Source organism: Aspergillus steynii (assembly GCF_002849105.1).
Source record: "Aspergillus steynii IBT 23096 chromosome Unknown P170scaffold_1, whole genome shotgun sequence".
In the NCBI taxonomy this organism is placed as follows: Eukaryota; Fungi; Ascomycota; class Eurotiomycetes; order Eurotiales; family Aspergillaceae; genus Aspergillus; species Aspergillus steynii.
This window is the reverse complement of record NW_020194398.1, coordinates 341,765-368,499: the sequence shown is the minus strand read 5'-3', so window position 1 is coordinate 368,499 and position 26,735 is coordinate 341,765. Positions and strand designations below refer to the sequence as shown.

General features: G+C 51.0%; 13 protein-coding genes across 13 annotated transcripts; 7 read left to right on the top strand and 6 right to left on the bottom strand.

The window, feature by feature from the left end:
* Positions 1–506: 506 nt before the first annotated feature.
* On the top strand, positions 507–1,602 carry P170DRAFT_460095 (aldo/keto reductase family protein). Its single transcript, XM_024851908.1, has 2 exons — positions 507–1,138; positions 1,211–1,602. Exons 1-2 carry the CDS (start codon positions 623–625, stop codon positions 1,544–1,546), a joined length of 852 nt encoding a protein of 283 aa, XP_024709026.1. The 5' UTR covers positions 507–622; the 3' UTR covers positions 1,547–1,602.
* Positions 1,296–2,779, bottom strand: P170DRAFT_431543 (uncharacterized protein). The gene is made up of 3 exons (XM_024848060.1): positions 2,557–2,779; positions 1,829–2,495; positions 1,296–1,769 (listed from the first exon to the last, which is right to left on the bottom strand). Exons 1-3 carry the CDS (start codon positions 2,725–2,727, stop codon positions 1,630–1,632), a joined length of 978 nt encoding a protein of 325 aa, XP_024709025.1. The 5' UTR covers positions 2,728–2,779; the 3' UTR covers positions 1,296–1,629.
* A 41-nt stretch (positions 2,780–2,820) lies between these two features.
* P170DRAFT_3114 (uncharacterized protein) lies at positions 2,821–3,373 on the bottom strand. The gene has a single exon (XM_024843248.1). The coding sequence runs from the start codon at positions 3,256–3,258 to the stop codon at positions 2,914–2,916; it is 345 nt and encodes a 114-aa protein (XP_024709024.1). The 5' UTR covers positions 3,259–3,373; the 3' UTR covers positions 2,821–2,913.
* A 1,255-nt stretch (positions 3,374–4,628) lies between these two features.
* On the top strand, positions 4,629–5,917 carry P170DRAFT_431540 (HAD family hydrolase). Its single transcript, XM_024848059.1, has 2 exons — positions 4,629–4,753; positions 4,826–5,917. The coding sequence occupies exons 1-2, from the start codon at positions 4,745–4,747 to the stop codon at positions 5,549–5,551; spliced, it is 735 nt and encodes a 244-aa protein (XP_024709023.1). The 5' UTR covers positions 4,629–4,744; the 3' UTR covers positions 5,552–5,917.
* A 229-nt stretch (positions 5,918–6,146) lies between these two features.
* On the bottom strand, positions 6,147–7,567 carry P170DRAFT_396335 (cyclo-L-Trp-L-Trp prenyltransferase; the record flags this gene model as incomplete). Its single annotated transcript, XM_024846113.1, has 2 exons — positions 6,147–6,270; positions 6,354–7,567. The coding sequence occupies 2 exons, from the start codon at positions 7,565–7,567 to the stop codon at positions 6,147–6,149; spliced, it is 1,338 nt and encodes a 445-aa protein (XP_024709022.1).
* A 574-nt stretch (positions 7,568–8,141) lies between these two features.
* P170DRAFT_441992 (FAD-dependent oxidoreductase) lies at positions 8,142–9,674 on the top strand (the record flags this gene model as incomplete). The annotated part of the gene is made up of 5 exons (XM_024850431.1): positions 8,142–8,431; positions 8,479–8,744; positions 8,813–9,198; positions 9,240–9,474; positions 9,646–9,674. 5 exons carry the CDS (start codon positions 8,142–8,144, stop codon positions 9,672–9,674), a joined length of 1,206 nt encoding a protein of 401 aa, XP_024709021.1.
* A 301-nt stretch (positions 9,675–9,975) lies between these two features.
* P170DRAFT_343694 (MutT/nudix family protein) lies at positions 9,976–10,849 on the top strand (the record flags this gene model as incomplete). The annotated part of the gene is made up of 4 exons (XM_024843417.1): positions 9,976–10,026; positions 10,083–10,175; positions 10,264–10,504; positions 10,611–10,849. 4 exons carry the CDS (start codon positions 9,976–9,978, stop codon positions 10,847–10,849), a joined length of 624 nt encoding a protein of 207 aa, XP_024709020.1.
* Positions 10,611–12,231, bottom strand: P170DRAFT_431539 (putative NUDIX family hydrolase). Its single transcript, XM_024848058.1, has 2 exons — positions 11,529–12,231; positions 10,611–11,452 (listed from the first exon to the last, which is right to left on the bottom strand). Exons 1-2 carry the CDS (start codon positions 11,904–11,906, stop codon positions 10,940–10,942), a joined length of 891 nt encoding a protein of 296 aa, XP_024709019.1. The 5' UTR covers positions 11,907–12,231; the 3' UTR covers positions 10,611–10,939.
* Positions 12,232–13,801: 1,570 nt separating this feature from the next.
* P170DRAFT_469208 (C3HC4 finger protein) lies at positions 13,802–15,177 on the top strand (the record flags this gene model as incomplete). Its single annotated transcript, XM_024852605.1, has 2 exons — positions 13,802–14,009; positions 14,066–15,177. 2 exons carry the CDS (start codon positions 13,802–13,804, stop codon positions 15,175–15,177), a joined length of 1,320 nt encoding a protein of 439 aa, XP_024709018.1.
* Positions 15,178–15,942: 765 nt separating this feature from the next.
* Positions 15,943–16,379, bottom strand: P170DRAFT_2935 (uncharacterized protein). Its single transcript, XM_024843239.1, has one exon. It carries the CDS (start codon positions 16,264–16,266, stop codon positions 16,036–16,038), a length of 231 nt encoding a protein of 76 aa, XP_024709017.1. The 5' UTR covers positions 16,267–16,379; the 3' UTR covers positions 15,943–16,035.
* On the top strand, positions 16,380–17,171 carry P170DRAFT_3039 (uncharacterized protein). Its single transcript, XM_024843246.1, has one exon. It carries the CDS (start codon positions 16,492–16,494, stop codon positions 16,999–17,001), a length of 510 nt encoding a protein of 169 aa, XP_024709016.1. The 5' UTR covers positions 16,380–16,491; the 3' UTR covers positions 17,002–17,171.
* A 740-nt stretch (positions 17,172–17,911) lies between these two features.
* On the top strand, positions 17,912–20,507 carry P170DRAFT_442007 (SLC26/SulP family anion transporter; the record flags this gene model as incomplete). The annotated part of the gene is made up of 3 exons (XM_024850433.1): positions 17,912–18,185; positions 18,236–18,381; positions 18,435–20,507. The coding sequence occupies 3 exons, from the start codon at positions 17,912–17,914 to the stop codon at positions 20,505–20,507; spliced, it is 2,493 nt and encodes an 830-aa protein (XP_024709015.1).
* Positions 20,508–21,342: 835 nt separating this feature from the next.
* On the bottom strand, positions 21,343–25,966 carry P170DRAFT_396322 (uncharacterized protein; the record flags this gene model as incomplete). Its single annotated transcript, XM_024846112.1, has 5 exons — positions 21,343–22,153; positions 22,204–22,604; positions 22,672–23,319; positions 23,381–25,079; positions 25,140–25,966. 5 exons carry the CDS (start codon positions 25,964–25,966, stop codon positions 21,394–21,396), a joined length of 4,335 nt encoding a protein of 1,444 aa, XP_024709014.1. The 3' UTR covers positions 21,343–21,393.
* Between the last annotated feature and the right edge of the window lie 769 nt (positions 25,967–26,735).

The following is a 26,735-nucleotide window of genomic DNA, read 5'->3' as shown; positions in this document are numbered from 1 at the left end:
TTGTTTGGCTCGTTTGCATCGAATCTTCGATCTAAGAAATCATTACGTAACTTTTCTTGGCTGAAATCTTTGGCATTGAGAATGATGGCACCCTCTCTCGATGACAGTAAATAGACTAAAGCATAATGATTAGTATATAGGTACGGTAAGTTCAATGTGTCCACTGCGATTTTGTTGCGGTGCGAAGTGTGGTGGCCATATCCATTGCTATGGAGTTCCGAAGTGGCATTGATCCATCATCCTGGAATAAAGAGCGCCTATGTTGTACAACCCCGCCTAGAAAAGAGGAAAATAGGGAAAAGGCACCGGGTGATAAAGTTTATTAATGGAATGAGAGAAACAACTCGAACAAAGGCCTAGTCCCTGACTGCTCAAAACAAAAAGCAATTGCGCAATAGCAGACTCAGTCGCTCATTGGCAAAGCGCGATGATATCATGTCGGATGGCGGGGCAAAAGCGGGACGCCGTCGCCTCAGCACACGATGAGCAAATCTTCTCCGCTCGCCTTCAAGTCCATCCGGAGAATAAGAAGCCAGATTTCGCTCACAATTTGCCGATTCCAGCTACCGCATTGCGTTTCCCGTGTTACACCTCTTGATAAGGATATTGCTTTTGAACCAAAATGTCCGCAAACTTCACCGCCACCGACCTCCTCCCCCTCCCGAACTCCTCGGTCAGGATCCCCCGTCTCGGATTCGGTGTCTATCGCTCCCCCACGAGCCAATGCGTCCAGTCCTGCTTGAAAGCGCTGCAGGCCGGATACCGACACATCGATACGGCTCAGTTCTACGCGAACGAGAAGGAAGTCGGCGAGGCGATCCGCGCTTCTGGGATCCCGCGCAGCGAGATCTTCGTGACGACCAAGATCCTGAGCCCCGCGGGATCGCCCGAGGCTACCTACGGCAAACTGGTGGATAGCGTCGAAAAGATTGGAGGCAAGGACGGATATGTCGATTTGTTTTTAATTCACAGCTCCAGCTCGGGGTCGTCGGGTCGCAAGGAGTTGTGGCAGGCGTTGGAGAAGCTGCTGGAGGAAGGGAAAACGAAGAGCATTGGTGTCAGTAACTTCGGGGTTCAGCATATCGAAGAGATGAAGCCTTATGCGAAGGTTTGGCCGCCGCAGGTCAACCAGATTGAGGTGAGTACCTGGAAATCCTGCCCGAGCCTTTGAACGGAGAAAGGATGCCGTGCTAACGGAAGGAAATTCCAGCTTCATCCATGGTGTCAGCAGCGGGTGATCGATGCGTACTGCAAGAAGAACGGAATTATTGTCGAATCTTATTCCCCTATTGTGCGCAACTATAAGGCTAGCGATCCCACGCTGGTCGAGCTGGGGAAGAAATACGGAAAGAGTACTCAGCAGGTCCTGATACGCTACGCTTTGCAGAAGGGATGGGTCCCGCTTCCTAAGACCGACAACCCCGACCGAATTGTCAGCAATGCCGACGTCTTTGACTTTGACATCAGCGAGGAGGACTTTGCGGTGTTGAACGCCTTGGATCAGGGACGAGCGGGGGCTATCGTGGAGGCCGTGGCCAATGAGTAAATATCCAACATGAGTGATGACTTGTATAGAGTACAGCTAGAGCTGTATATATAATGCAACGATATAATTGTCTAATAATTTGGTTATTGCATGAGGAAAGCGTTGATAGACTGGAGTGTGGTGCGCGAGGGATTGACGTCGTGTTTTGACGATACGATCCATGCCAGGCGCTGTCGGATGAACTGCTTGTTCACCCCGCGTGGAGTGGAGGATGAGAAGGCCCCTGAAATGGTCAGAAATGTGCTAAGAGAGGAAGAGAAGAGAGAAGAAGATGGGAAATACCGCTGTCATCGTAGGACGAGCACAAGATGGCGAGTAAGACCCCGGCCGAAAGGTCCTTTCCGGATTCGCAGGTCACGAGCAACGACCGTGACGGATGAGGGGCAAGCTGCGAGCCGATGAAAGCTTGAACCTTGTCTAGGTGATTGCGCAGGTCTCGACCTCCCACCTTTCCAGATCCACACCCAAGGCTCAGCCGTTTGGCGTTGCCTTCCGAGGCGTCTGAAGGCGCGTTGCAATCGATGACCAGATCATAAATGCCACTCTCGTTTGTACGACCATCCGCCAGGCCGATGTACAGATTCTGAGTCGGCGCGATGAGGGTGGCCTGAGGGACGTTTTCCTGCGTACTCTGTACGTTGACCAACTCCTCGAAGAGCTGGGGCAAATCTTCTTCGGCCGTTTGAAAGATGGTGGATTTATTGGCCCAGAATAGTGGAGGCGTCAAACCGTGGGCCCAGCTCTCACTGTCATCCCCTGCCCCCTGGATGTAACCACCCTCCGATATCTCGGCGCCATGTACCCGTTTGGATGCGGAGCAAAGGACGAAGAGGTTATATTCGTCTGCTTTGTATAGGTCCGTGGGGTGGAAGTAGGATCGATTGGCCCAAGCGATACGAATAGGCTTGCCAAGTTGCTGCCTGAGGTGGTCCAAGTCAAGCTTAAGATCCTGGGAGCAGTTAGAACCCGACTAGGAATGATCGTAACGCCCCAATCAACGGACAAGGTACCCTGAGTGATTTCATAAAACCCTCAATGCGGTTCTCGATCTGCGCCTCTTCCGACGCACCGAGGAAGTTTGGAGGGAATTGGACCGGGTGGTATGCAGTGTCGGACGGGAACAGAGTCCGATTGATAACGGCCGACCAGATGGGCACGGTCTTGGAGAGGGCATCGGGCATCACTGGCGCCTAGTGAGATTGTGGTGACACGAGGGGTGGAAGACCGGGCTGAGCGACCCGTTGACTTACATTTACCCCGGCGCGTCGAGTCGACTATAATACAACTGCAGCGCTCATTGGGAGCCACGGTCAGCCCAGGAAGATATTCCATTGGCGGAAGCAGTCAATGCAAGGCATTCGAATTACTCACCCCCCAAACTTCTGTGCAATCGGTAGGATCTGCAGGTTTAATCTACGAAAGCTAAAATCCCACTGGCCGGTATGACCATCGGTGCTCTTGAAGTAGCTGCTACCAGATTTGGCTTCCGGTGGGATATACCAACTCCCGCATCGTTCATTGGCTACAAGAGGAAGATCGTAGTGGTCGGAGACTTCCTGCGCGAAGATGGCATCCGACTCAATCGAACGGAGTCGGTTGGTGAGGGAGAGTGCAGAGCGCCGCAGCGAAGACAGGGTCTGGGAAACGGACTGCAGCTCGGCGGATGGGAAGTGAAGCGACGAGACCGAGACGGGGTACGGATCAGAGCCCATGTTTCGTCGTGGGATTGGGCTGCTGTCACCCACAAATCACGGCCGTCCGGTTGAAGGCGGGGAAATAACGGCGATGTGGATGGTCTACAACGAGGGCGGACCAAAGCAGGGGAGGGCTAAGGTGATACCGTGGTTAGGGGGTTTGCAATGGCGGAGATGATTATCCAATTGACATCCCGCCTGGTTGGTTTGGGTAGGATTTCAGAATCGTAAGGTAGAGTCTTGGAATGTTAATCCATAGAAAGAATTAGAATCATTTCTGCGATGTGAAAAAGAGGGGCCGACCGACCAATGAGAATGGGACGGTGATCCACCGGATTCCTGCCTGGGGATTCGGGTGTCGTGCATGAAAGAGTATCGCCCTGGGATAGAGGCCCCAAATCCAGAAGACTGCTGTTGAATGCGATTCTACATCTATGGGAAGGGAAAATAATAGTAGATTCTAGCATGTACGAGGAGCCAGTGGGGCGTATGACTCTACTCCAATTTGCTGAGTGCTAAGTCTGGGTACGTCGGGAAACTTCTAGACCGTTTGGAATGTTTGCCAGCCCTGTCCCACAGCAGGTTCTAGCATGTAGTAACTGGAGTAGCGGTACCCTCGGACTCAGTCTACTTTTGAGTTCAACCACATGATATTCAGGCCTCTTCAGGTCCCTTCAAGCGCCTGATTCGCTTCAGCTTTTGGCGGCATAATCAGCCATAGACATGCGGTGAATCATTAGGCATGGACGACAGTTCTCCGGCAAAAGCACGCGGGTTGGTTTCGAATTCTATTGATGGTGTGTCATCTCAGGCCGAGCCCGCATGAGTATTCCGGGTGACTTACTCCGTAGACCGTAGATCGTTAGAAGTGGGAATAGCCAGATGGGCTGTGGGTGGACCCCAAATTAGCAAGTCATGTTCCCATGATGAGAAGTAGAATCGGCATTCCGAGTGTCGCGGACAAAGGAATCACCCCCAGCCGTGCATTCCATCCATGGAACGGCCAGAGAGAGAGACAATGAATCTGTGATGCCCATAGCAGCCAGGGCGAGGAGCGAGCGTTGGCCCGAGAAGGAATGGCAGCGCATTCGGCCCCAAGGGGCTTAGCGCGCGGTCTAGTGCCTGCGCAGCCCCGAAGGCCGGCGAAGCGCAACGTCACGGGCTCACGATGGGTATGACCTCAGGCCCCGCCATCCACGCCCTTTCCCGCTCTTGCCCGGTTTGTGCCTGGAACCCCCATGTTTTCGCTGTGAATAGAATCGTTGCCATTTTCAATTACCGGGTTAGTGCCTTTGCGAACCCCCTGGGGATCACTACTTAAGGAGCGTTAATCCCGCTTGTTTATCTGGTCCGTTTCATACTTGTTCTCAACCAGCGCCCCCCGCTTCTCTGTTCTCTTCCCCAGCTTTCATCTCCCCGCCACCACCCACCGTCCGCTCAGACCTCCCCCTTCGCATTCTCTCATTCCATCTGACATTTGAGATCGTCAATCACCTCCGCCATCATGCCTAAGGTGAGTTTATCATTCCTAGCGTCTGCCTGTGCTATCCCAGACCCACGTCACTAACAGACGCCACATTTGCAGATCACCGAGATCTTCTTTGACTGCGACAACACCCTCGTCCTCTCGGAGGAATTGGCATTCGAGGCCTGCGCCGATCTTGCCAATGAAATCTTGGAGGAGCAGAACATCCCCGACCGCTACACTGGGGAACAGCTCATCCAGGACTTTGTCGGCCAGAACTTTCGGGGAATGATGGTCTCTCTGCAGGCCAAGTACGACTTCAACCTGCCCCAGGACAAGCTGGAGGGATATGTTACGAAGGAGGAGGACAAAGTGATCGCCAAGCTGCTCGAGAAGGCTCAGCCTTGCGTGGGCGCCACCGAGGAGCTGGAGAAGCTCTTCCAATCGAAGAAGTACGACCTCGCCGTGGTCTCCTCGTCTGCTCTGCGCCGTGTGCGAGCCTCCATCAAGAAGGTGGACCAGGAACGGTTCTTCGACGAAGACAAGGTCTTCAGCGCGGCCACTTCGCTCGAGAAGCCCACCTCAAAGCCCGACCCAGCCATCTACCTCCACGCGTTGAAGAAGTGTGGAAAGGAAGCCAACGAGGTGGTCGCGGTCGAGGACAGCAAGTCAGGCGCCCTGAGTGCTATTCGCGCTGGTATCCACGTTATCGGATATGTTGGCAGTTACCCGGGCGATGACAAGAAGATTGAAATGACAAAGCTCCTCAAGGAACTCGGGGCCAAGGTTGTCATGAAGGATTGGTCCGAATTCGAGAAGTGCATGTCTGAAATCGAGGCTTCATGATTGGATTTACCATCTCTTGGTCTTTTTCATACGAGTTACGATAGCGAGCGCAGGTCGTTACGGAGCGATGGCTTTTCTTATTTCATTTAATCTCAACCATTGAAGATCATTCGCATTGCATCTCGTCGACTGTACAATAAATAGGTCGAGCGGGCCCGTTTGATCATGTTTTCTTTCTATTCCCACGTATTTGCGACTGGGAAAGCATGGGTTATTACCACCTTCTAGCATAGACATGTCTATAGCGAAGAAATACAATTCATCTTAAATGGTCCATGTCATGGGAGATGTATAATGTTCCTCAGGCACCGACCACCGAATGTGAATGTGTACCGGTGAGAGACACCATGACCCCATGACTATACGGCCGTAGCTTAAAATTAGAAACTCACGGGTCTTTCCCTTCACACCTTTCTACGTCCGCGACTTCAGCATTACCTACTCTTACGCAGGATATAACGAAAGCTAGAGCATCAGGGACAAACAATCCTTGCGTCAAACCAGCCAAGTCCGATCAATTTGATTTGCCCATTCTGGCGGACTAACGCATCAAAACCATCAATTCCGAAAAGACCACTTTGGTTCGAGAAGAATCTCAGAAAAATGAAATGTCAAATGGATGACAGTAATACATCGTCATATATATGCCAGTTGCTTCGGTATATGAAAATGACAACCACAATTGCAGGTCACTGGTTTGATCAAGATCCGACGAGGGACTAAGCGACACACGAAATGGTTAGCTTGACAAGTAACAGCTACCCAGGATATCCTGGTTAAGTAGAGATGGCAAGGAGCATACTAATAAGCGATCATGTTGTCCATGTAATCCCGCGCCTGCTCATCCCATCCGTTCTCCTGGAAGAAGGTGACCAGCGCTTGCGCCTTTTCTCGATCACTCATTCCAAATATAGGGAGGTACATCTTTGGCTGCGGGTACTGTGCCCCGGGATAGATTTCGAAATTGAACATCAGCGGGATGGGGTCTTTCCAAGATCCGTCGGGGATTTGTCGTCGTTCTTCCGGGATGTTGAAGATCGACCAGAGCTTGCGCACAATCTCCAATCCCTTGAGGATTTCAGGATGCTGCAATCTTCCGCCTAAGGTCCACATGTCGCATGCGCTCGCGAGGCTCACCTCCAGTGAATACGAATACAATTTGAACCTCGTCTTGGATGGCTCAACCAGATCACAAGACACGCCGGTAAGTTCAACATCCGGGGGACCGGGAGGGCCGGTCGGGGGCGGGGACTTTACCGTCTTGTCCTGCATATAGGACTCGAGAATTGAAAGAGATTGCTGAAGGGAATCATTGCCCATGACTTTGGAGAGGCACTGGAAAAGCAATCCAGATGGTGGTATACCAGTAGCCAGAGCTTTGGGCGCCACGAGCATGTAAAACTTCACTTTGACATCGCCGCCGACGAGATCCAGACCTATGACGCTTTGAGATCGAATGGGAAGAAACTTTTCCAAGTCCGGACTTTGAGTCAAGGATTGTCTCTGCTTGGCACTGAGACCGAGATCGTTGACAAGCCGATGGTATAAATAAAGGTCTATGTCGAGATAAAGCCTCTGCAGGCTTTGCAATAGCTCGTTGGTTGCCTGCTGATTGAACGGGTCTCGAGATGTTCCACTGACATGGTTGACCGCTTCGAATGAGACGCGAGCCGTGGACTTTGATTTCTGGAAGTTATAACTGAGCTCAACAGTCCTGCCCCCGCCCATGAGAGATTTATAGCGTCCAGGGTTTTGTGCCGTGGGTAGCGGACCAAGAAAGGGTACAACGTTCTGCGCAAAAAGAGTCAAATACTGGTACTGTTGGTGCACGTCGTACTTTGCATTGATGAGCATTTTGCTCAGCATGAGGCCCGAACTATCCCACCAGTCCTGCTGGTCTTTGTTTGGGAAGTAGAGATACTTGCTCAAACATTGGAACGGAGTCGAGGGCTTAGGAGAGGGAGTTGAAGCATCTCCATTGTCGGGCTGCGAAAGGTTCAATATTTTCAAAGTCATTGTAACTGGCTGTAAGTGTGATGACTGACGATTCTCTGCGATATCATGCAATCTAACTCGCCTTTATATAGTATGCTTTTGAATGTGCTTCGGAGACCGAAAGTCTTAAGCCATCTCGGGTCCATGGCTTCCAGGTTGCTCATGAGAACAAGGTTTCAATATCGGCCGGTGGACTATGGAGCAAGATGTGATGGCACCGTGCCAACCGTAGTCTTCTTGTGAATTTCCAGAGATACTGCTGTTGCGATTCCTTGAGAGCTATCATGCGCTGGAAGATACGAATACGAAGGAAACATTGATAGATGTCCACCTCTCCGGTTGCTCGTTTCCGTGACATCGTGCATCTCGGGGTTGTACATACATATAGACATACCATCTTGTTCTACCGCAGATAGAAAGATGATCTAGATCTAGCTCGAGACCAAGTCTGGGCAGTGTAACAACCACTGCAACACAGCCAACCCGATCGCATGGGCAACATGCAAGCGATATACCCGAGAAGGAGGGGCTGAAGGCGAGCTGAGCTCGACAATGCATCATCTCGCGGCTACCTCGTGATTGTCTTGCGAAGGTCATGGAATCTAGGTTCACAGTCATCGTCGTGGGTGGCTCGATTGCCGGCCTCTCATTAGCTCATTGGCTGCATAGAGCTAATGTCAAATGCATCATCCTGGAAAAGAGGTGCAAAATCGCCCCAGAAGAAGGGGTCGCTGTCACTATCACCCCAAATGGTGCCAGAATTTTAGCCCAGCTGGGTCTCTTCTCATCAATAGAGAGACTCACGGAGCCGGTCCGTGTGTCACAGGCTCTATTTCCAGATGGGTTTGAATGTTGCTATGCTGTTCCGAGGATCTGTCAAGAGAGGTAAATCTTTAGGATGCCTTTTCCATAGACATAGCTGACCTAAGTAGACTCGGTTATCCGATCGCTTTCTTGAAGAGACAGAAGCTGCTCGATTCCCTGTACACCATGTTCCCCGATAAGCATAACATACACACTAGGAAGAAAGTAGTGCTTGTGGAACAGGAAGACGACGGGGTGCGAGTTCATATGCGGGATGGAGCCATCTACGCGGGCCATCTAGTTGTCGGAGCAGATGGAGTGCACAGCGCAATACGAGATCAGATATTGCGAATGGCTGAGACATTTCATCCGGGGGTTAAAAGTGTGCCAAGAAGTAAGTAGAATTCCTTTACCAGAGCATCCCTGTATGTAAACGAGAAGTCGTCTAACGAGAAAACGTAGACACGACTATTAACTATGCCTGCGTCTTTGGAATATCCTCGCCTATTTCCAAGTGGCCTACAGGACACCAGGTCGTAGCATTCGGTCAGGGAAAAGCAATCATGACTGTTTCTGGTCCAGACCGTCGACTGTTCTGGTTTATCGTATTGAAGCTGAAAACTCCCCGCCAACACGGCAAGAGACCACAGTTTTCGCGCCAGGATGCGGAAGCAGAATGCGAGAAAGCGGCTGAGGTCTGGGTTACCAAAGGCGTTCAATTTGAAGAAGTATGGCGAAACCGAGAGATCTTCTCCGCAACCCTCCTGGAAGAGGCGCTTCTTCCAAGATGGCATTGGGGACGGGTTGTTTGTATAGGGGACAGCGTGCACAAGGCTAGTTTAAACCTAGTGATTAAGAGTGGCCCTGCAGAGAGTGCTAACCTCATTAGATGACACCGAATGTTGGCCAGGGCGCAAATTGCGCGATCGAGGACGCTGCTTGTCTGGCCAGTGAGCTACATTCTGCATTAATACGCCAGGGGACCAAGATTTCCGACGTACAGATTCATCAGTTACCAGCTGAGTTCAGCGCAATTCCACAGCGGCGCATGAAGTTTATGTATACGTTATCCAAAGTTGTAGTCCGGCTACACACAAGGCAGAACTTCATTTATGGGGCGATGCGTGATGCCTTGGATGGCAGAGCCTACGATGAGAATGGCCGCCTGGCTCATGGCAGACGCCCCTTATCTGATCTTCTTACCCATACCAGAGCGTTCCAGGCATGGCTGGAACCGTTTAAGCCCAGAATCTCCAGTATCTACGCTACAGCAGGGGCTTGTGTAGTCGTTATAGTGCTGGGCTTGGTTACGGGTGGTCGTTGAAGTAGTCTGATTTTAGTTCATTCCTGGAAACGGGGCAAAGACATATGCATGATCAAGTCTTACTGTGTGTGGGTATTCTTAAACACAGTGTGAAATATTAGAATCATCATCTACAAGGGCTCACTTATAGTATCCTCATGGCAGTACTGCTGTATAGTGATGGAGCACTGATAAGATAAGGGTCCAGCCCTTCCGGAACCCCGCTCCTCTGCCCCTCGTGACAACATCCGGTCGACCCATCGGACCTTAGCCCAAGAGCTTATCCTCCTAAGTATCTCCCTGTCTGGCATTACATCCGACCATGTCCGAGCGCAAAGAAATCAAGTCCACATTGGTGTCGAGAGGTCCACTGGTAGGATCTACAGATTCATAGCCACTGTCCATCTGTTATTGACATGGTGCTTCCAGGACCCAAAGGAGGCGAGATGGGCTAGACTCGTCAAGACTACGTACCGGGATCCCCTGGGCGTGGAACGCACCTGGGAGTCTGCGGAGCGACAAGTAAGAAAGACCCCCTTACTCTGGTTGTGGCTTTACAGTGGCGATGATGAACCCGGATACCATACTGGTGCTCACGTGGATCTTACAGACTCGACCCGCAAACTGCGAGCTCGACGGTGTCGGAATCGTGACCATTCTGAACAAGGCCTCGGGCCCTGAGCTGCTCCTTCAGAAACAGTACCGACCGCCCATTGACAAGGTGGTCATTGAGGTCCCGGCCGGTCTGATCGATGCGGGCGAGACGGTCGAGGAATGCGCCGTCCGTGAACTTAGAGAGGAGACGGGCTACGTGGGGGTGGCGGAGGAGACGAGTAGTGTGATGTATAACGGTAGGCTGCTACTCTACTCAAGTAAGCTGCATATTTGGCGGACCTTTAGCATCTATGGGTTGCGTCGCTGGATGAAGTTAAGTCACTAATTGCGATGCTCTGACAGATCCTGGATTCTGCAACACGAATCTGAACATGGTCCACGTGCGGGTGGACATGTCTCTGCCCGAGAACCAGAACCCCAAGCCGCAGCTCGAAGATAACGAATTCATCGAGTGTTTCAGCGCTCCGTTATCGACCTTGTTCGAGGAGCTGAAGAAGCTAGAGGCGGAGGGTTACGCCATTGATGCACGAGTGGGGACGATCGCCGAGGGAATTGAGCTCGCGAAGAAGTGGAAGTTGTAAAGTTTTGTGTCGATGATTCACCCCTTAGACGAATAGCTGCCATGACTGCATTTGGATAGAAATCGATAGAGGTGATTCAAATCCTGGTGATCATATACGTCCTTCCCCTTGGAGTCCCTTGTACAAGGCCCAAGCTGCCAGAGTCTTTCCATCCCGCAATCCTTCTTTCCACAAGTCCTTCAACGGCACGATTTTCAAGGTGATCTTCTCCCCTTCCTGTCGCAATCCCGTCAGTCGGCCCTGCAATGCGTCGATTTCACCCCGTGGCATGTGCTTTTGACACAAGAACAAAGGAATGAACTCGTCACTTCCCCCTGCCGATGGGTAGACTGCGTCTTGGAGTGTTTCTTCATTTTCCGATCGGGCGGTCAACTGCGACGCTAGCGAGGTCATGTCTATGAGTTCGTCCTGAGGAATGACCAGCCCCGTCTCTTCCTGGATCTCCTTCGCTGCGCCGCCGGCGAAGGACCCGCTGTCGTCGAGCATACCGGCAGGGATTTCGGAGAATGCAAGTGACCCGGCAGGAACCCGAGGCTGGACGGTGAGAATGGCGCGCTTTTCGTCTTCGCTTGACAGCGGCACATCGTCGGGCTGGAGAATAAGCTGTTGCGAACAAAGGCACGGGTTGTTAGTGACACGGAGATGCTTGGCCGAAACAGAGACCTTGGCCGGCGCTTACCAGCATTCCTACACTGCCTCCCCGCAGGAAGACGCTGCCCGGGAGCGATTCCCCGCTGGAGTTAGACACGCCGGCCTTCAACTTCACGAATCCCAAACGACCTCCGCCGAAGAAGTCGACGGCCTGCACATCGATCTTGCGTAGCACGTAGGGGTCCTTGAAGAATTCGTGGGATGGGTTGCGCTGTTGGTCGAGCGAGCGCTGGAGGGTGGACAGCCAGATGCGGAAGGCCGGGAAGCGCCAGAGGGCGTCCTTGGTGAGATCGGGAGTGCCAGTAAAGGCAAGGCCCTGATCGGCGGGCGCAGCAGTGGACATGGGGACGGCTAGGGATGGCAGAGACGGCCGCAGCAGCCGAACAGAGCGCCAGCAGGGGTGCATCCAGTCGAGCGACGAGAGAATGGAGAATGGAGTCTGGAGCCCTCACGACGGATGACGTACGGCGCGGTCACGCTAACCGCAGGCGGGGCTGAGTCAGCGGCCAGGGCTCGGCGCGATTCCCCGTCACGAACGCCTCCGTGAATCCCCCTCTCGATGGCTTCGGGCGGCATCCTGAATCCAGGAATCTGCTCCATTCCTGGGCCTGTGGGCGACCTTCCGGCTGGTTCTTATGCCCCGGAACTCGCATGCCAACGCGGCCACGATCCGCACTTGAAACGACACATCAGCTGGCGGGGTCAGCTGGTTGCACCCGCATCACCGCCCATCCATCGACCTTGCCTTTCTTTGTCTCCTTAGCCCGAGATGGATCAGCGCATTAATTAATTTTATTTCGGCCAGATCGAATCGCATCGGACAGGGCTGGGCGGGTCTTCCACGGCCCCTTCGAGGCGCCTCCGCCGACCCTTCCTTTTCCTTTCCGGGTTATTTGTCCTGGTCGCTTAAGCAAGTTGTTCGGCGGCGTTGCAGTGCAGCCCACCGGTGCCATCTGTGCCCTGGGGGGCTTGAACCCGTCGGGTCTAGAGCAGTCAACGTTGTCCAGACGTCAATCAGTCAGCTTGGGGGGCTCGGACCTGTCTGCCCTCCGACTCCCTCGTTCCCCTTTCCCCCCTCCCTTCTTTCTTCTCGGATTTCGTTCGTTCCGGCTGGGTGTGGAGGATTCATGCTGGATCTGAATTCCGAATGAAAGAGGTTCCAGACACGGAGTTTCGTCCTGAAAGTCCCTAGTGTAACGGGCGAGCTTGTTGGGCTCTTTGCCGTAGCTCAAGGTTTCCTTCATTACATTTCTTTTTCATTCCCCCTTGGACCCCTGGTCTAATTTCTGCCTGATTATTTAAGTGTCACTCTATCACTTCGTCATTTCGTCGTCTCGTCAGAAGCTTGATTTCGACCGGCCTCATCTTTATCCCACAAGAACCGATTCCCACAGAAATATGGCTTCGATGGTCTGCGAATAACCTTCGCGCCGTGACGACTGGCTGACGGATCGCCGGGAGACCACTTCTACCAGCTGTTTGAGTTAGTCAATAATCCAAACCACTCTTTTTTTTCTTTCAACATTCGACTGGCCTCTTCAACTGCGATGTTACTATATATCGTAATTTGATCTTATTTTATCTCGTCCTATCTCATATCTCGGTGGTCGCGATACTTCCGTAAAGGAAGGTCGGTCCCGCTTCTCCCAGATTCCAACATTCGAACTCCGAATTATGTTTGGCGCCTCAGCTCGACCGACCAGTTTCCCCGTTGCCTCCAAGAAATTTCAGGACTTCTACAGCCTGACCACACTTTGTCGCTCTCTATTCAAACTGTTCGACACTCTTCCGACTTCGCTCTGTCATACCTGACTGTTGACCCGAAGAATATCATCCTTTTTTTGCGGGCCATCTGTAAATAGCTGGAAGTAATCGGTTTGTGCCCAATCGTTTGCACCATTGCTTCTTCACGGATATCCCTGGTATGAGAAGAATCCCTTTGTGCTGTCTATTGACGTTTGTCTCCTTTGTATTTTGAGAGCTCTTGTAGGGCCGATTTTCATGCTTAAAAGCCTGGATCACTTGAAATATGCTCGATGTTGGCATGCTGACACCATTTGCTAGTCTTTCAGCACGGGAACTACCGGTATTGTGCCAGATCTTGTCGAGAGTCTCTGGCTTGATGTGCCCTGGCAACCAAAGCCCCCTCTTACTGTCTATCCTATTCTCTTTCTTGCCTTCCTCATCTTCTTCGTGACATCTCCCTCAAAACTACTCATTACAGTCCTGGGCTCCCAACGAAGAACTTTACTATAATTCTCCCAGATCAATCTGCCTTGCGAGCTGTCTTCGCCATCACCAATGCCTCCTGTCGATACTTATCCCTGGGGCTTCGGTAACATGGCTGAAGGCCTCGGAACCAATCAAGGGTCGTTCATGATGCCTTCTTATAACCCAGGCTATGGCTATGACGAAGCCATGCCAGCTAACAACCAAAATACTTTCGACCGTCCAGTCCCCTGTCCCCCGAGGATTGCTCGCAATATTTATCGCACCTCGCAGGAAACTAGTTAGTATTATTTTTTTTTTTCATTTGGCATCGACTAATAACTGACGCCTGCTTAGTGGGCCAGGGAATTTCTATGTTCGCCAATGTGCCGGATGCCAGCGCCCAGACTTCATTTCCTGGGGCAAATGACCAGTTTATTGGAGCGACATCTACTCCAGTCAGTAGCGGGCCTATTTTGGATGCCACACCGTTTTCAGTGCGTGGTCATGCGACCTCGAATACTTCATTTCCCGCCCAGTTCCCACAAACCCCGAATGCAAATCCCCAGGCATGTCCACGGACGACCGACCAAAATAGTACATTCAATCACCTTCAGGAAATGCCTCCCGGCGTCGCTTGGCAGATGCAGCCCCTTCCTCTTCCTGTTTCTCAGCCTGCGCAGTGTCCTACCGCACCGGGGGCTTATACACCAGGAGCCTATCATCAAGCCATGGGACGGCCCTCTGATACGGGCCCACTTGCCCCGCAGCCTCCGACTCATCGAATTGACCTTACGCCGTTTCCGCAGACTCCAATATCGCGTAATTCATTGGCTTCTATTCACACAGAGTCGGCCTCGGCGATCATGCAGGCACAGCTTCGCGCGAACGCTGTATTTGGCGTTGGTGCTGCAGCATTCACCCCTAGGAGTGGCGGAATAAGGTCAAGCTCTCTGGGCGATTTCTCAACGGGAACAATAACAGTTCCCGGGAGGAGTCCAAGTGCTGTATCCTCGAGGGGGTCTTATGAGGATGCCAATGTCAACTCATTCGTACATCCCATGCCCCCCGGAGTGCCTTCATTTCGACCCTCTCGCGTAAGGAGGATGGGGCAACACATATCACGTTTTGAAGCCGGCAGGGCTGCCAATAGCAATCATGTCTCTCGTCATTCACTCCCCAAAGGGTTGGATGACCCACTTGATGAGCGCCCCGAACCTAAGGAAACGGCCGAGATGACCCTCAACATGGAGTGCAAAGTCTGCATGAGTCAACCAGTGGATACGGCTGTATTTCCCTGTGGACATGCTATGCTCTGTCGCTGGTGTGCCGAGAAGTGCATTCCGTCGCAGCGAAATGATAAGAGTCGTCCTAGGGAAACATCTCGCTGCCCTATGTGTCGTAGCGTTGTTCGACAGAAGGTAGGATTTTCCCGTGCTCTTCTAGAGCTTTGTGCCGGTCCATGCTAACAAGGGTGTAGCTGCGGATCTATCTCACTTAGTTATCGCCAATCACTCTCTAGCAGGGTTGTTTGTTTGAAATGAATGATGATTCAACGATGGCGTTGCTGTTTTACCAGGGCATACATTTGGACTATTCGGACTTGCAAAGACGGCGTTGCTGTTGGGCCTGACTCTCTTACGAGATTCTATGATTCTTAGTCTTTTCCTCCTTGAAACTTCCGATTACCCCTGTTAGACATTTTCCATAGGTTGTGGAAATAAGTATTTTCTTTTGTTTGAAAGATTCTATGTCTGGCTTGCATATGGCTTTTTCTTGAAGTTGACTTGCTGAGCTTGGTTGTTGCTTGGTTCTTTTCTTCTTTTTCTGACCTCTTGTATTTCGCATGAAATGTATTCTTATCAGGGTCCAGATGGGTTGGATATCACTTTGCCAGGGTGTAATACTTGAAGGCCTGTATGTAGTCTTGTCGGTTGCTTCCTACTTGATCAAAATATCAAACCATGCCATTAATGGCTTTGACGCCTTGGTTGAGCAAGACATAGAAGCTAGTGCGCCCTTATCACTGTTCCTAAGTAAAGGTCACTCACCACAAGTCTTCGACTCCTATTTGCAATACCATGGCTGGTTATCAATGCATTGCGGCCAGACAATCGTAGATACGCTCTCCTCCGTATGATGCCTCCCCAGCCCCGTCAACGAGATTGATATAGACACCATCGAGCATTATTTAGCAGGGTTTAGCCTAGGACCACAACTGAGAGAATTGATACATCCCATTAGAGGCAATATGCTTCCGGCTTTTTGTGGTTGGAGGAATTCCGGTGGCGACATATAGGGAGCAAGTAGGTACAGATCAGAGGATTTCAACACCAGGGTTCGATCGGTGCAAGCTGAAATTGAAAAGACCGTGTCCAATACTTTGTGACTTGAGGCCCTCTTTTGCTCATAACGGACAGCAGATAAAATATATGCAGGCGTCTACCGTAACAGTACCCTGTAAGGGCTGATGTTTGTGAGCTTCCCAGGGATGGCAAATCCCTACCACGCAACGTAGTTGACAACATAACAAATACTGGAAAGACCATGTTTTCCATTTTGAACCGGAAAAGGAGGTTGACTACGCTCAAAAGGGCCCTTTTCGAAGAGTCGTCATCGTTGATGCTGGGAAAGTCGATAAACGGGGCCAAAGACCAGCGTGGCAATGTTTTGCCAATCTTTAGTCGGCTGGTTCTAGATATGCTTGTCAGTCACAATCCTCGATTCAAGTATATGAATGGGCAAGAAGATAATCATGCTCCGGTGGATTGCTGGACAGTCGAATGCTTGGAGTCACATGGCCAGCATGTGACCGGAGGCCTTCAAGGCAGTTCCAAGTTTCATCATCCTCCACATTTCTTCCCGTCTCCTCTCATTTGTTCCTGAATCCCGCCGCCATCTATCTCAACCCGGATCGATCTAGAAGCCGGATCGCATCCTCCAAGATTTGTCGCAGCCACCACCAGCCCCATGTCGAGAGCGGACGAGATCACGCATGCCATGCGACTGACATCCAGGTTGAGTGGACTGACCAAGACACTAGACTCAACGGAGCTAAGGGCCTGCTTATCCGGCGTCGTCATAATATCAGGAATGGCGTGATGGACAATCGACAAACAAAGGAAAGCGTGGCCGACTACGGAGTATCATCAAGTATGAATGTTGTTCTCCACACGCTTGTGCCATCCTCACGCTATCCCGATGAGGATTCCAAGATGACAGCTTTAGATGAAGGTAAGCAATCCTCTCAGGAATCCCGGTTCTTGGCGCTCTTTTTGCTCATTCCCTGTTAGCTGGGCGTGGAATATGAACTCTCCGACACCGCCTCGTGATGTGTCTCTTTTCTTTTGGCCTCTTTGCGTGTGTGTTTTTCCTCGGAGCGCTGTCTCGGTCGGCCCAAAGTCCACAGTGGAACTGGCGGGTCGGCCTTATTTATGGTGGGTCGTCGGGACATATTCAGCCCTATCCTGTGGCAGTCAATCTTTTCGCAGTTGCCTATCCTCGGACGATGAGCGAAGAAGAAGCTCCTGGATTTCAGGAAGAGTAACGAGACTCTCGGACTTCGAGATATACAGAAGGGCACGCCAACGGTGGCCAAGATATGAACCATAGTGGGGTAAAATGAAGTGCAGCTATACCGAGCAACTAGTCCCAGACCAGCAGTCTGGGCATCGCCCCAAGACTCCTACACGGACCTGGGTCCAATCGGGCAGTCCCTGGCCCACTCCCTGCAATATCGAACCCGTCCGGAAGGTCTCAAGGTGAAATTGTAGAATACGGCATGGTGGGTTGCCCATCGCATGGCGAAATGGCGCTATGCATGCGTGTGGTGAGGATGGTGAAGCTCCAGGGGCCAATGCAGATGGACCTCATTTGAACCGAGAGTCCTAGTCCAAACTGGCTAATTAATGATTGGTCGGATTAGAGTATATTTGCACTTCTGTCCTAAAATCACGACATCGCCTAGCCATGGCAGTGGCTCTGCATGCTCGATTTTTTTTCGACCGTGAGGAACAATTTTCCTTTGTCGAGGTGCAGCTTATAAGAGTTTTGGCGTTCCCCTTCTGCTTATTTTCGTCAACATGGCATTTGCTTTTTTCTGGAAATTTTCTTACCTGTTTGCTTGATTAGACGAGGTGCTTACGTCGCGTGTCGTTTATCAATCGAATCAGACGCGAAGAGCGCTGATTGCTCTGATCGGTCATGTCGGACACCAAATCTTCGAAACTAGGCCATGGACTAGCAAAAGGCTTGGGTATCGACTTGAATGAGACTCGGAGTCCCAACTTCCATCATGATTCCATAGAGGATCCCCATTCTCACACCTACGTCGAGCCTGAGCCCACGGCAGGTGACTGGTTTCGCGAGCATGCGCCTACAACCCGCCAGGCCGTTGAGTACTTTTACAATCTGTTCCCATTCCTAGCCTGGATCATGAGTTACAACGTACAGTGGCTTATTGGGGACTTGGTTGCCGGTAGGTCTCCTGGTTCTTACCCGCATGCAGCGCGAAACTAAAAGATTTAGGCATAACTGTCGGTGCTGTCGTCGTTCCACAGGGTATGGCCTATGCCATATTGGCTGAACTACCCCCGGAATATGGCTTGTATACTTCATTCATGGGTGTGTTGATCTATTGGTTTTTTGCCACATCAAAGGATATTACGATTGGGGTAAGTGTCCCTCCTCGCTCATTGCCTCAGACATTCACAACTGACCTTTCCAGCCCGTGGCTGTCATGTCTACTCTAGTTGGCGGTATTATCATAAGCACAAAGGAAAATCACCCCGAGCTGGAGGGCACCGATATCGCGTCTGCATTGGCCATCATTTGTGGCGCCATTGTCACTTTTCTGGGCTTCATTCGATTCGGTTTCATTGTGGACTTCATCCCGCTACCAGCTATCACGGCGTTCATGACTGGCTCTGCCATCAGCATCTGCGCCGGACAGGTGAAAACATTGCTAGGAGAGACAGCTAAATTCTCGACGCGTGGTGCAACCTACCGAGTGATTATAGATACCCTCAAGCACCTGCCGAGTGCCACGATGGACGCATCCATGGGTATGACCGCATTGGCCATGCTGTATGGCATCCGTTCTGCTTGTAATTTCGTAGCGCGCCGAAACCCTCAGCGCGCGAAGGTTTTCTTTTTCATCTCGACTCTCCGCACGGCCTTCGTCATTTTGTTCTACACCATGATCAGCGCTGCTGTCAACCTGCACCGGCGTGATGATCCGGCCTTCAAAATCCTCGGAGAGGTGCCCCGAGGCTTCACTCATGCCAAAGTGCCTCGTGTTGATACTGAAATCATTCGCGCATTTGCCAACGAGATCCCGGCCGCCGTCATTGTGCTCCTGATCGAACACATTGCCATCTCGAAGTCATTCGGTCGTGTCAACAACTATACTATTAACCCATCGCAGGAGTTCATTGCCATCGGCATTACCAATCTTCTGGGTCCCTTCCTGGGAGCCTATCCCGCTACAGGCTCGTTCTCGCGTACAGCCATCAAGTCTAAATCCGGCGTACGCACGCCTCTAGCAGGTGTTATCACAGCAGTTGTCGTTCTACTTGCTATCTACGCTCTCCCGGCCGTCTTCTTCTATATCCCCAGTGCCTCCCTCGCGGGTGTCATTATCCACGCTGTTGGGGACCTGATCACACCACCCAGCGTTACCTACCAGTTTTGGCGCGTGGCGCCTCTTGATGCGATCATCTTTCTGGCGGGTGTCATTATCATCATCTTCACTGAGATCGAAATCGGAATCTACTGCACTATCTGCGTCTCGGCTGCTGTTCTTCTCTTCCGTCTTGCGAAGGCCCGAGGTCAGTTCATGGGCCGCGTTAGAATTCACTCTGTCATAGGTGATCACCTCCTTGAAGACGACGAGGACCCTTACGCCATCTCCCCAAGGACTATTTACCTGCCAACCACCCACTCGGACGGATCAAATCCGGATGTCAAAGTCGAACAACCCTCTCCCGGTATTTTCATTTACAGACTCTCTGATGGCTTGAACTACCCCAACGCAAACCACTACACGGATCATCTCGTGGATCATATCTTTAAGACTACTCGACGGACGACACAGGACATTTACGAAAGCCCAGGAGACAGACCCTGGAATGACCCTGCTCCGCGCCGCAGCAAAGCTAAAGCCAATATCGATAACACTTCACACCTACCCACTCTGAAAGCCGTTATCCTCGACTTCTCCTCGGTCAATAATGTCGATGTAACTTCCATCCAAAATCTCATCGATGTGCGAAATCAACTTGACCGATACGCCACTCCGGACAAAGTCCAGTGGCATTTCGCTCATATCAACAACAAGTGGACAAAACGGGCTCTTGTCGCAGGCGGTTTCGGATTTCCTCCTTCTGTCTCTAACTCTGAAGGCAGCCAACAGCCCTGGAAGGCTATTTTTACGGTCGCAGAAGTTGACGGAAGCCCTGATCTCGTCACTAACAAGCGAAACCCGGACCTGGAGTCGGGATCGGATGATATCGATAACACTCTACCCTCGAAGCAATACCCTCAGGCCACGGAGCGGAGTATCCAAAGCCAGACTCTCGGCATCGAGAAGGAACAACTATCAGACGTGCCTAGCCGCGACGGGTCTACTGTAGCAGAGCGCCGCGAGACCGGGAACAATCGCAAGCGGATTCTGGGAACGATGGCCGTGGTGGAGGGAATCAATCGACCATTCTTCCACATCGATATCACCAGTGCGTTGCAGAGCGCTGTGGCCAACTCCCATCGTTCTTCTGGGTCGGAGCTGGATGCATCAAAGTAATTCTGTTGTCTTCTACATCATCTCTGGGAGGAGACTATCTTTTGGAGTGGATGAGATTGCGTGCTACTTTTCTTTTTGAGTGAGATATCCTATAATAACTGCTGTTTTGTGTTTCTGGAACGAGTCGCTCGTTTTTGTTGGATTAGTGCGGAAAGGCAGCTGCAGGTAGCTGCGCGGAATTTGGCTAAGCTGGTAAGCTTCAGCTAGAGGTCCCAATTCTACATCCTATACCCTTGTTTTAATCTGAAATAATAGTCATTCAATCCTTCCTGGTCCTCGTAGAATGGTCTCACATGCCTTTTGGTATTAAACTTTTTAACTCTCACACATGGCTTGTAATACCTCGATAGACCATCCGGCATCCCTGTCAACCTAATCTGGAAATACCCCATTGGAGAAGCTAAATACTCGTACACCGAGTCCGGCATCCATGCGAGCTTTTCGTATCCGTAAAGGGCTCGTGATTGTTATCCGAGTCCGAGTCCGGGCTCGAGTCCTGGCTAACCCCTATTCCAGGAAATGGGACGAAGGGGTCCAAAACTCTATCTTTCAGCTCATATTCAGATTTGCTGCGACAAATGGGTCCGAGACAAGCAAAACATAGGAGTTCCGGGATATAGTGTTACTACTTTTATTGCAAATGAACGTCTAGGGAATGGAAAGGGCACTAGAAACTATGCCTATCCATAAAACATATTCTCTCTCAGATGAATAGCAATCCAATTAATACAAAATATATCTATCACGAGGCAAGAAGTACTAATATGTACATACAAAAGCCTATCCTCAAAAGCACAGCGCACCCATCTCTATACTGCTTCTATATCATCCTTCCCCCTAAAGCATCATCTCCTCTAGTTGACCTCAAGTTTGAACAAGTTCCACCCTATTTCTTGCTGGCCCTCACCTTTTTAGTATAAGGCCACACCCGGAAAACGTAATACAGCATAATGGCCCCAAACACGTTGAACACGAAATAGGCCCAGAAGATACCGTAATTGCGCCAGCGGTCGTCCCACGAAATATCCCGTCCAGCCAGGTACTGGTCCGATATTCTCAAAGAGCAGTACTGGCATGCTTCTGTGGCCTCGTGGTTGTAAAGCTGTCCCGGGGCGGCTTTGAGGTACTCTGCTAGGTAGTCGCCGCAGGTCTGTCCCGCAGGTGGGTCGAAGGTATTGAGCTCTCGATCGGAACAGCGGATCGGGCGGTCGTGGAGAGCAGCGCCGCTGATCCCGGCGATGTAATATGTCAACGGGGAGACGCGGTGCATGAAGATCCAGAACCCGGGTAGAGCGTCGGGGGGTTGCATGACTCCGTTGAAGATCAGGGACATACCGAACCCGAGGACAGCTAGCATGCCTCCCAGGGCGGGGTCCGGTAAGGCGGAGATGACGAGCTGCGCGAAGCTGGAGGCGAAAATGTAGAACTGCACCACGAAGAGGAGGACGAGACCTTGGCGCTGGGGTTCTTGGTCGGCACCGAACACGGCGAAGTAAAATGAGGCCCAGGAGCACACACCGAGAATGATCTGCCACGGAAGCTCGGCGAGGATCTGGGCCACGATGAATACTTTCCAGGAATAGGTTCGAGACGGTCTTTCGCGAACTTCATAGAGTGCTCGTTGAGTAACGAATTTGGGCATGATTCTGTTCATTTAGTCAGTGGGGATCGCTCATCGCCTGTGTAGACAGCTTACTGGTTCACGAGTGTAGAAAAGATCGTGCAAAGAAGGAACAGACTGAATAGCACATTCTGAAATCCTTGCTGGGAGTTGTCCGCTTTCCAGAATGAGAAGCCGATGAACAGGCCGGAAATGATTCCCAGGACAAACTTAGCAAGAATATACTCCGGCTGGCGATAGTACTGTTGGAAGACTCGCTTGGTCACAAAGTAGAACTGGCTCGTGATGGGCATGGCGAACTCGCGAGTGCTCATATCGTCTGAGTCTGTAGCATTCGGAGAGCTGTGTTTAGCGATGCGGTCCAGTTCTGCGAGGACTTCACGACGATGGGAGCTATTGTTCCATGTCGCCACCCAATCAATCGAGCTCTGGCCCGAAGCCCCTGCCCCAATTATCTCCAGCATATATTCAGCAGGCTAGACAGGCTTACATTAGTTAAAAAGCTCCAATATCACGCCAGTAAAGTCTTTGAGAGAGACTTACATTTTCGCTTTCCTCGCAGTGTCTTGCTCCGTTGCTTTCAAAGTAATCCAGTAGAACGCGCGATTGTTCACCGATGTCTCCGAAGTAGACCGTCTTGCCGCCTTTTGCAAGGAAAAGAAGCCGATCAAATTCCTGAAACAGCAAGGCGCTGGGTTGATGGATTGTAGCCAAGACTGCTTGTCCATGATCAGCAAGCTTTCTCATGAACTTGCAGATCGCCCATGAGCTCTGTGAATCTAGACCACTGGTCGGTTCGTCAAGGAAGATTAGCAGAGCAGGCTTGGCAGCAAGCTCAACACCGATAGTAAGCAATTTTCTCTGCTCGACATTAAGACCCTCTCCAGGGTTTCCGACCACTGATTCAGCGAATTCTTCCATGTCGAGCATTTTGATAACCTCTTCAACGAATCCATACTTCTCTCGCATTGGAACCGACGATGGCTGACGTAAAGCGGCACTGAATTGAAGAGCTTCGCGGACAGTTGCGGTTTCTAGATGCAAGTCCTGTTGCTGCACATAGCCTGCCTTCCGTGGAAAGCTCGCATCAAGATCCTTGCCATTCACTAGCAGTTCACCGCTTATGACTCCAAGTGTGGCACGTTGAGCAAGCACGTCAAGGAGTGTCGTTTTCCCAGCACCGGATACACCCTGTAATATAAACCGTGAGTATGGAGATCTTACAACGAAATGCATACAATGTTTCACGTACCATGAGTGCAGTAAGGGTTCCTGGTTTCACCCATCCATTCACCTCATCTAATAGTCTCCTTGTGCCATCTTTGACCGGAATATCGTAGGACAAGCCCCTCCAGGTGAATATATCCGTTTGCTTTGCTAGATGGGTAGCCTCATCATCAACATCTGTCGAGCCGTCGGTGCTGGCTACAGGTACTTTTTCAGACGCGGCAGATTCCATATCACGGTTTTTGAGATAAGCGGGAATATGTCCTGGGCGGAAAACCAATGCCTCCGGTTTGGATGATGTGCCGGGGCTGAGCTCGGTAATAACCAGATAGAGTGTGTTAAAGAACACCAAGAAGCCAATGAGAATACCGTAATTCCTCCAGATATGGCTGTAATAATACTGATAATTCTGGCCGATGAACTCGTCTCCAGAAACAAAGTGTTCTCCCGCAACGGCACCAACGGCAGAACATATGAAAGATGTTCCGCTCAATGAAGGGTAGCTAGGGACAAATTGGCTGCATTCGAAATTGCGGCCATGGAACTCGTTGGCGATGATTCCCTCGAAGGCGTAGTAGATCGGATTTAACCATCTGATCCAACCAAACCAAGGGTGCATATAAGGTTGGGGGATGGTAAATCCGGTATAAACAGCCATACAGATGACCATAATTCCAGCCAAAGCCATAGCCTGTCCGATAGTCTTTGTCATAGCACCCAAGGTCCTGAATATGCCAGACATCGTGACGATGGCCGTGACCAAGAACATGATAAAGATGAAAAATTGCGATGGCTCCCGCCGAAGATTGGTCATAAAGTAGAGTATGAGACTGAAGATACAGCACCGGAAAAGCTTGATGGGAAAGTCCAAGATGATACTTGCCAGGGACTCTGTGAACGGATGGACAAAAGCGTAGGAGGCTTGCTTTTCGACAATTGGCCGCTGGCTGTACAGTAGCATGATCTCGTTGATAGTGATGAGCGCATTCATAAGCACGCCAAAATACAGAACGGCGCCTTTTTGGAAGAAACCATTGGTGCTATTAGGAGTGTTGTAGAAGATGGAGCCTATAATTAGTGACAAAATAACCTGAACGATTGCGGTAGCCATCGTGGCAGGAAGGTCATTTCTCGTTCGCTGGAAGGCTCTTTTCAGACAAAGCCTGAACTGCATCGGAACCGAAAGCAAGTAGGGACTCTGCTTTCGAACATGCTTAGCTTGCCCAGCCTGTTTTGTGGCATTGAATGCTCGTTCTTGTTGCCCATCGACGGGAAAGTTTTGCTGGTAATTTTTCATCTTAGACTTCAGGGCATGATATTCCGGGCTTTTCCTCCAGTACGCTTCAAACTCCGCTGCGCTCCGGGGAACCTTGTGCTTCATGTCCGGTCTAGCAACACGTTCTCTCGGGTTTGTAATGGAAGTCAAGAAGTCACCGCTAACCTGTCGGAGGGGTCGCATCCAGCCCATCTCCTCGAAATACTCCACTGCCCGCTCACATGGACCATAGTAGATCTCTCGACCCTCATACAAGACGATGACCTGATCAAAGATATCATACATTGATTGAGAGGCCTGGTAAGCTGCTACCGCATGGCAGGAGCCTCCAAGGTCGGCAGAGAGACGAAGGGCCTTGACGAATTCTAGAGCAGTGGCAGCATCAAGGCCTCGAGTGCTATTGTCCCACGCGCCAATCGGGGCGCGGGATAGAGCCATCTCTGCGATACTGTTGCAATTTTAGTGCCCGGATTTCACGAACCACATTGACTGTAGCTGCAGCACTCACCTCACTCGTTTCCTTTCACCCCCACTGACCCCCCGAACAAAATCATTTCCAACTTTGGTACTATACGTGTGCGACAGACCAAAGAATGCCAAGATCACCTGGACCATAATTCCCACGTACTCCTCTCGACTGTATCCGTTGATTCGATTTTGGGGGGCCCTTGCGTGAGCAGCAAACTCGAGGGTCTCGCCAACCGTCAGGTGTGGAAAATGCTTGTCAACTTCTTGATTATAGAGCACCTCTCCCCGAAATTCTTTGATCATGCGCGCGAATTGGATCCCCTTGTATTGGATATCACTAGATGGGTCTAGATCCAGTCCGTTCAAATGACCGCATATCGATTTTAAGAATGTAGAACAACCACTCCCAGGGCGACCTAGAACCAGAAGCAACTCGCCACCGTCAAGTAGCCCGTCGAAACTGTTCAGGATTGTTCTCTTCCCACTTCGGGATTGTTGCATCATTGTCGCAATTTTCGAAAAGGGGAGCAGCAAGGTGGATAGCACGGTTTGTTGGATCTGCACCGAGGAGCCTGAGCCGAAGACCGATAAATTTTCAAACACGACTCCCCGACGACGCGCATTGACCTCCTCGGTATCAAATGAACGAATTGTCTTCTTGGCCCATTCATGAGGATTGAAGTTAGGGTTTGCGGGGTCCAACGACGTATCGTCCATCTCAGGCTCCTCCTTGACAGAGGCTCGCTGCCGTAGGTTTGTCGCTATGCGAGCGACAGTTACCCGGTCATGATCGGTGATAAGGCTCGAGGCTGTCTGAGTTCTGGTCAATTGGAGGTTTAGTTTTGCCTCGGTGGACTGCTCGCTCATGTCTTGCGCCATGATGGGGAGATAAACCACAGGTTGCCACTAGAGCAAGACAAAATGACAGGCATAGATGAAATTCTTAAAAACAAGGTGTAGGGAGTTCTTTCAGGTACAAATGATCTTGAGGGGTCCTATTCACTCTTTAATATTCACCTCCTATTTGGGAGGCAGCCATCAGCATTAAAAAAAGATCGACCGAATTACGTTGTCATAACGCATACAACCCGCCCACTTAGAAGCAACCCACAGGTAATCGGATAGTGGCAGATCCGGAGCCTCTAGAGCGGACTTATGCAACCCTGATCTATGCATGTCTTCCCTAAAAGTCTGCCCTGAGGTCAGGAGCGGAGACGGGAAATGAACCGCCGATATTCTTATGTTGGAGCTCCGCACCACCGACCTGTTTTGATGCCATGGTTCAGTATACTCAAGCCTAGACACCAACCAACAATAACTCACATCCAGCATAAATCTGGACTGGAAAGCTGCGCTCTTTCTGGCCCTTCAGACGACTCTCATCGATTGATCCACTCCGCTCGATGGGCGCAGCTGATTGGCCTGTCGGTATATTGGAGACCGATCGGACCGATGCTCGTTATCTCCGGTGCGGACTCGAGTTTGAGGATAGTCGCAGGATAATCACCATTGGCACTGTCTCCTCCATGGTGGAGACTGCATTGGATGAATCCTTTCCTTCACTTGACGTGGAATCAAAATCGGACTTAGCAGCCGTTGGTTTGAGCCATGCATAACAGGAATTAAAACCAAAAGG

Excerpts from the sequence above, each read along its gene's own strand:
- P170DRAFT_3039 (XM_024843246.1), top strand. The coding sequence starts at position 16,492 with ATGCTTGGAGTCACATGGCCAGCATGTGACCGGAGGCCTTCAAGGCAG.
- P170DRAFT_460095 (XM_024851908.1), top strand. The coding sequence starts at position 623 with ATGTCCGCAAACTTCACCGCCACCGACCTCCTCCCCCTCCCGAACTCC. Across the intron at positions 1,139-1,210 it reads CGCAGGTCAACCAGATTGAG|CTTCATCCATGGTGTCAGCA; the intron begins GTGAGTACCTGG and ends AGGAAATTCCAG.
- P170DRAFT_431543 (XM_024848060.1), bottom strand. The coding sequence starts at position 2,727 with ATGCCCGATGCCCTCTCCAAGACCGTGCCCATCTGGTCGGCCGTTATC. Across the intron at positions 2,496-2,556 it reads GTTTTATGAAATCACTCAGG|GATCTTAAGCTTGACTTGGA; the intron begins GTACCTTGTCCG and ends AACTGCTCCCAG. Across the intron at positions 1,770-1,828 it reads CTCGTCCTACGATGACAGCG|GGGCCTTCTCATCCTCCACT; the intron begins GTATTTCCCATC and ends TGACCATTTCAG.
- P170DRAFT_2935 (XM_024843239.1), bottom strand. The coding sequence starts at position 16,266 with ATGGAAAACATGGTCTTTCCAGTATTTGTTATGTTGTCAACTACGTTG.
- P170DRAFT_3114 (XM_024843248.1), bottom strand. The coding sequence starts at position 3,258 with ATGGGCTCTGATCCGTACCCCGTCTCGGTCTCGTCGCTTCACTTCCCA.
- P170DRAFT_431539 (XM_024848058.1), bottom strand. The coding sequence starts at position 11,906 with ATGCACCCCTGCTGGCGCTCTGTTCGGCTGCTGCGGCCGTCTCTGCCA. Across the intron at positions 11,453-11,528 it reads GAGGCAGTGTAGGAATGCTG|CTTATTCTCCAGCCCGACGA; the intron begins GTAAGCGCCGGC and ends TGTTCGCAACAG.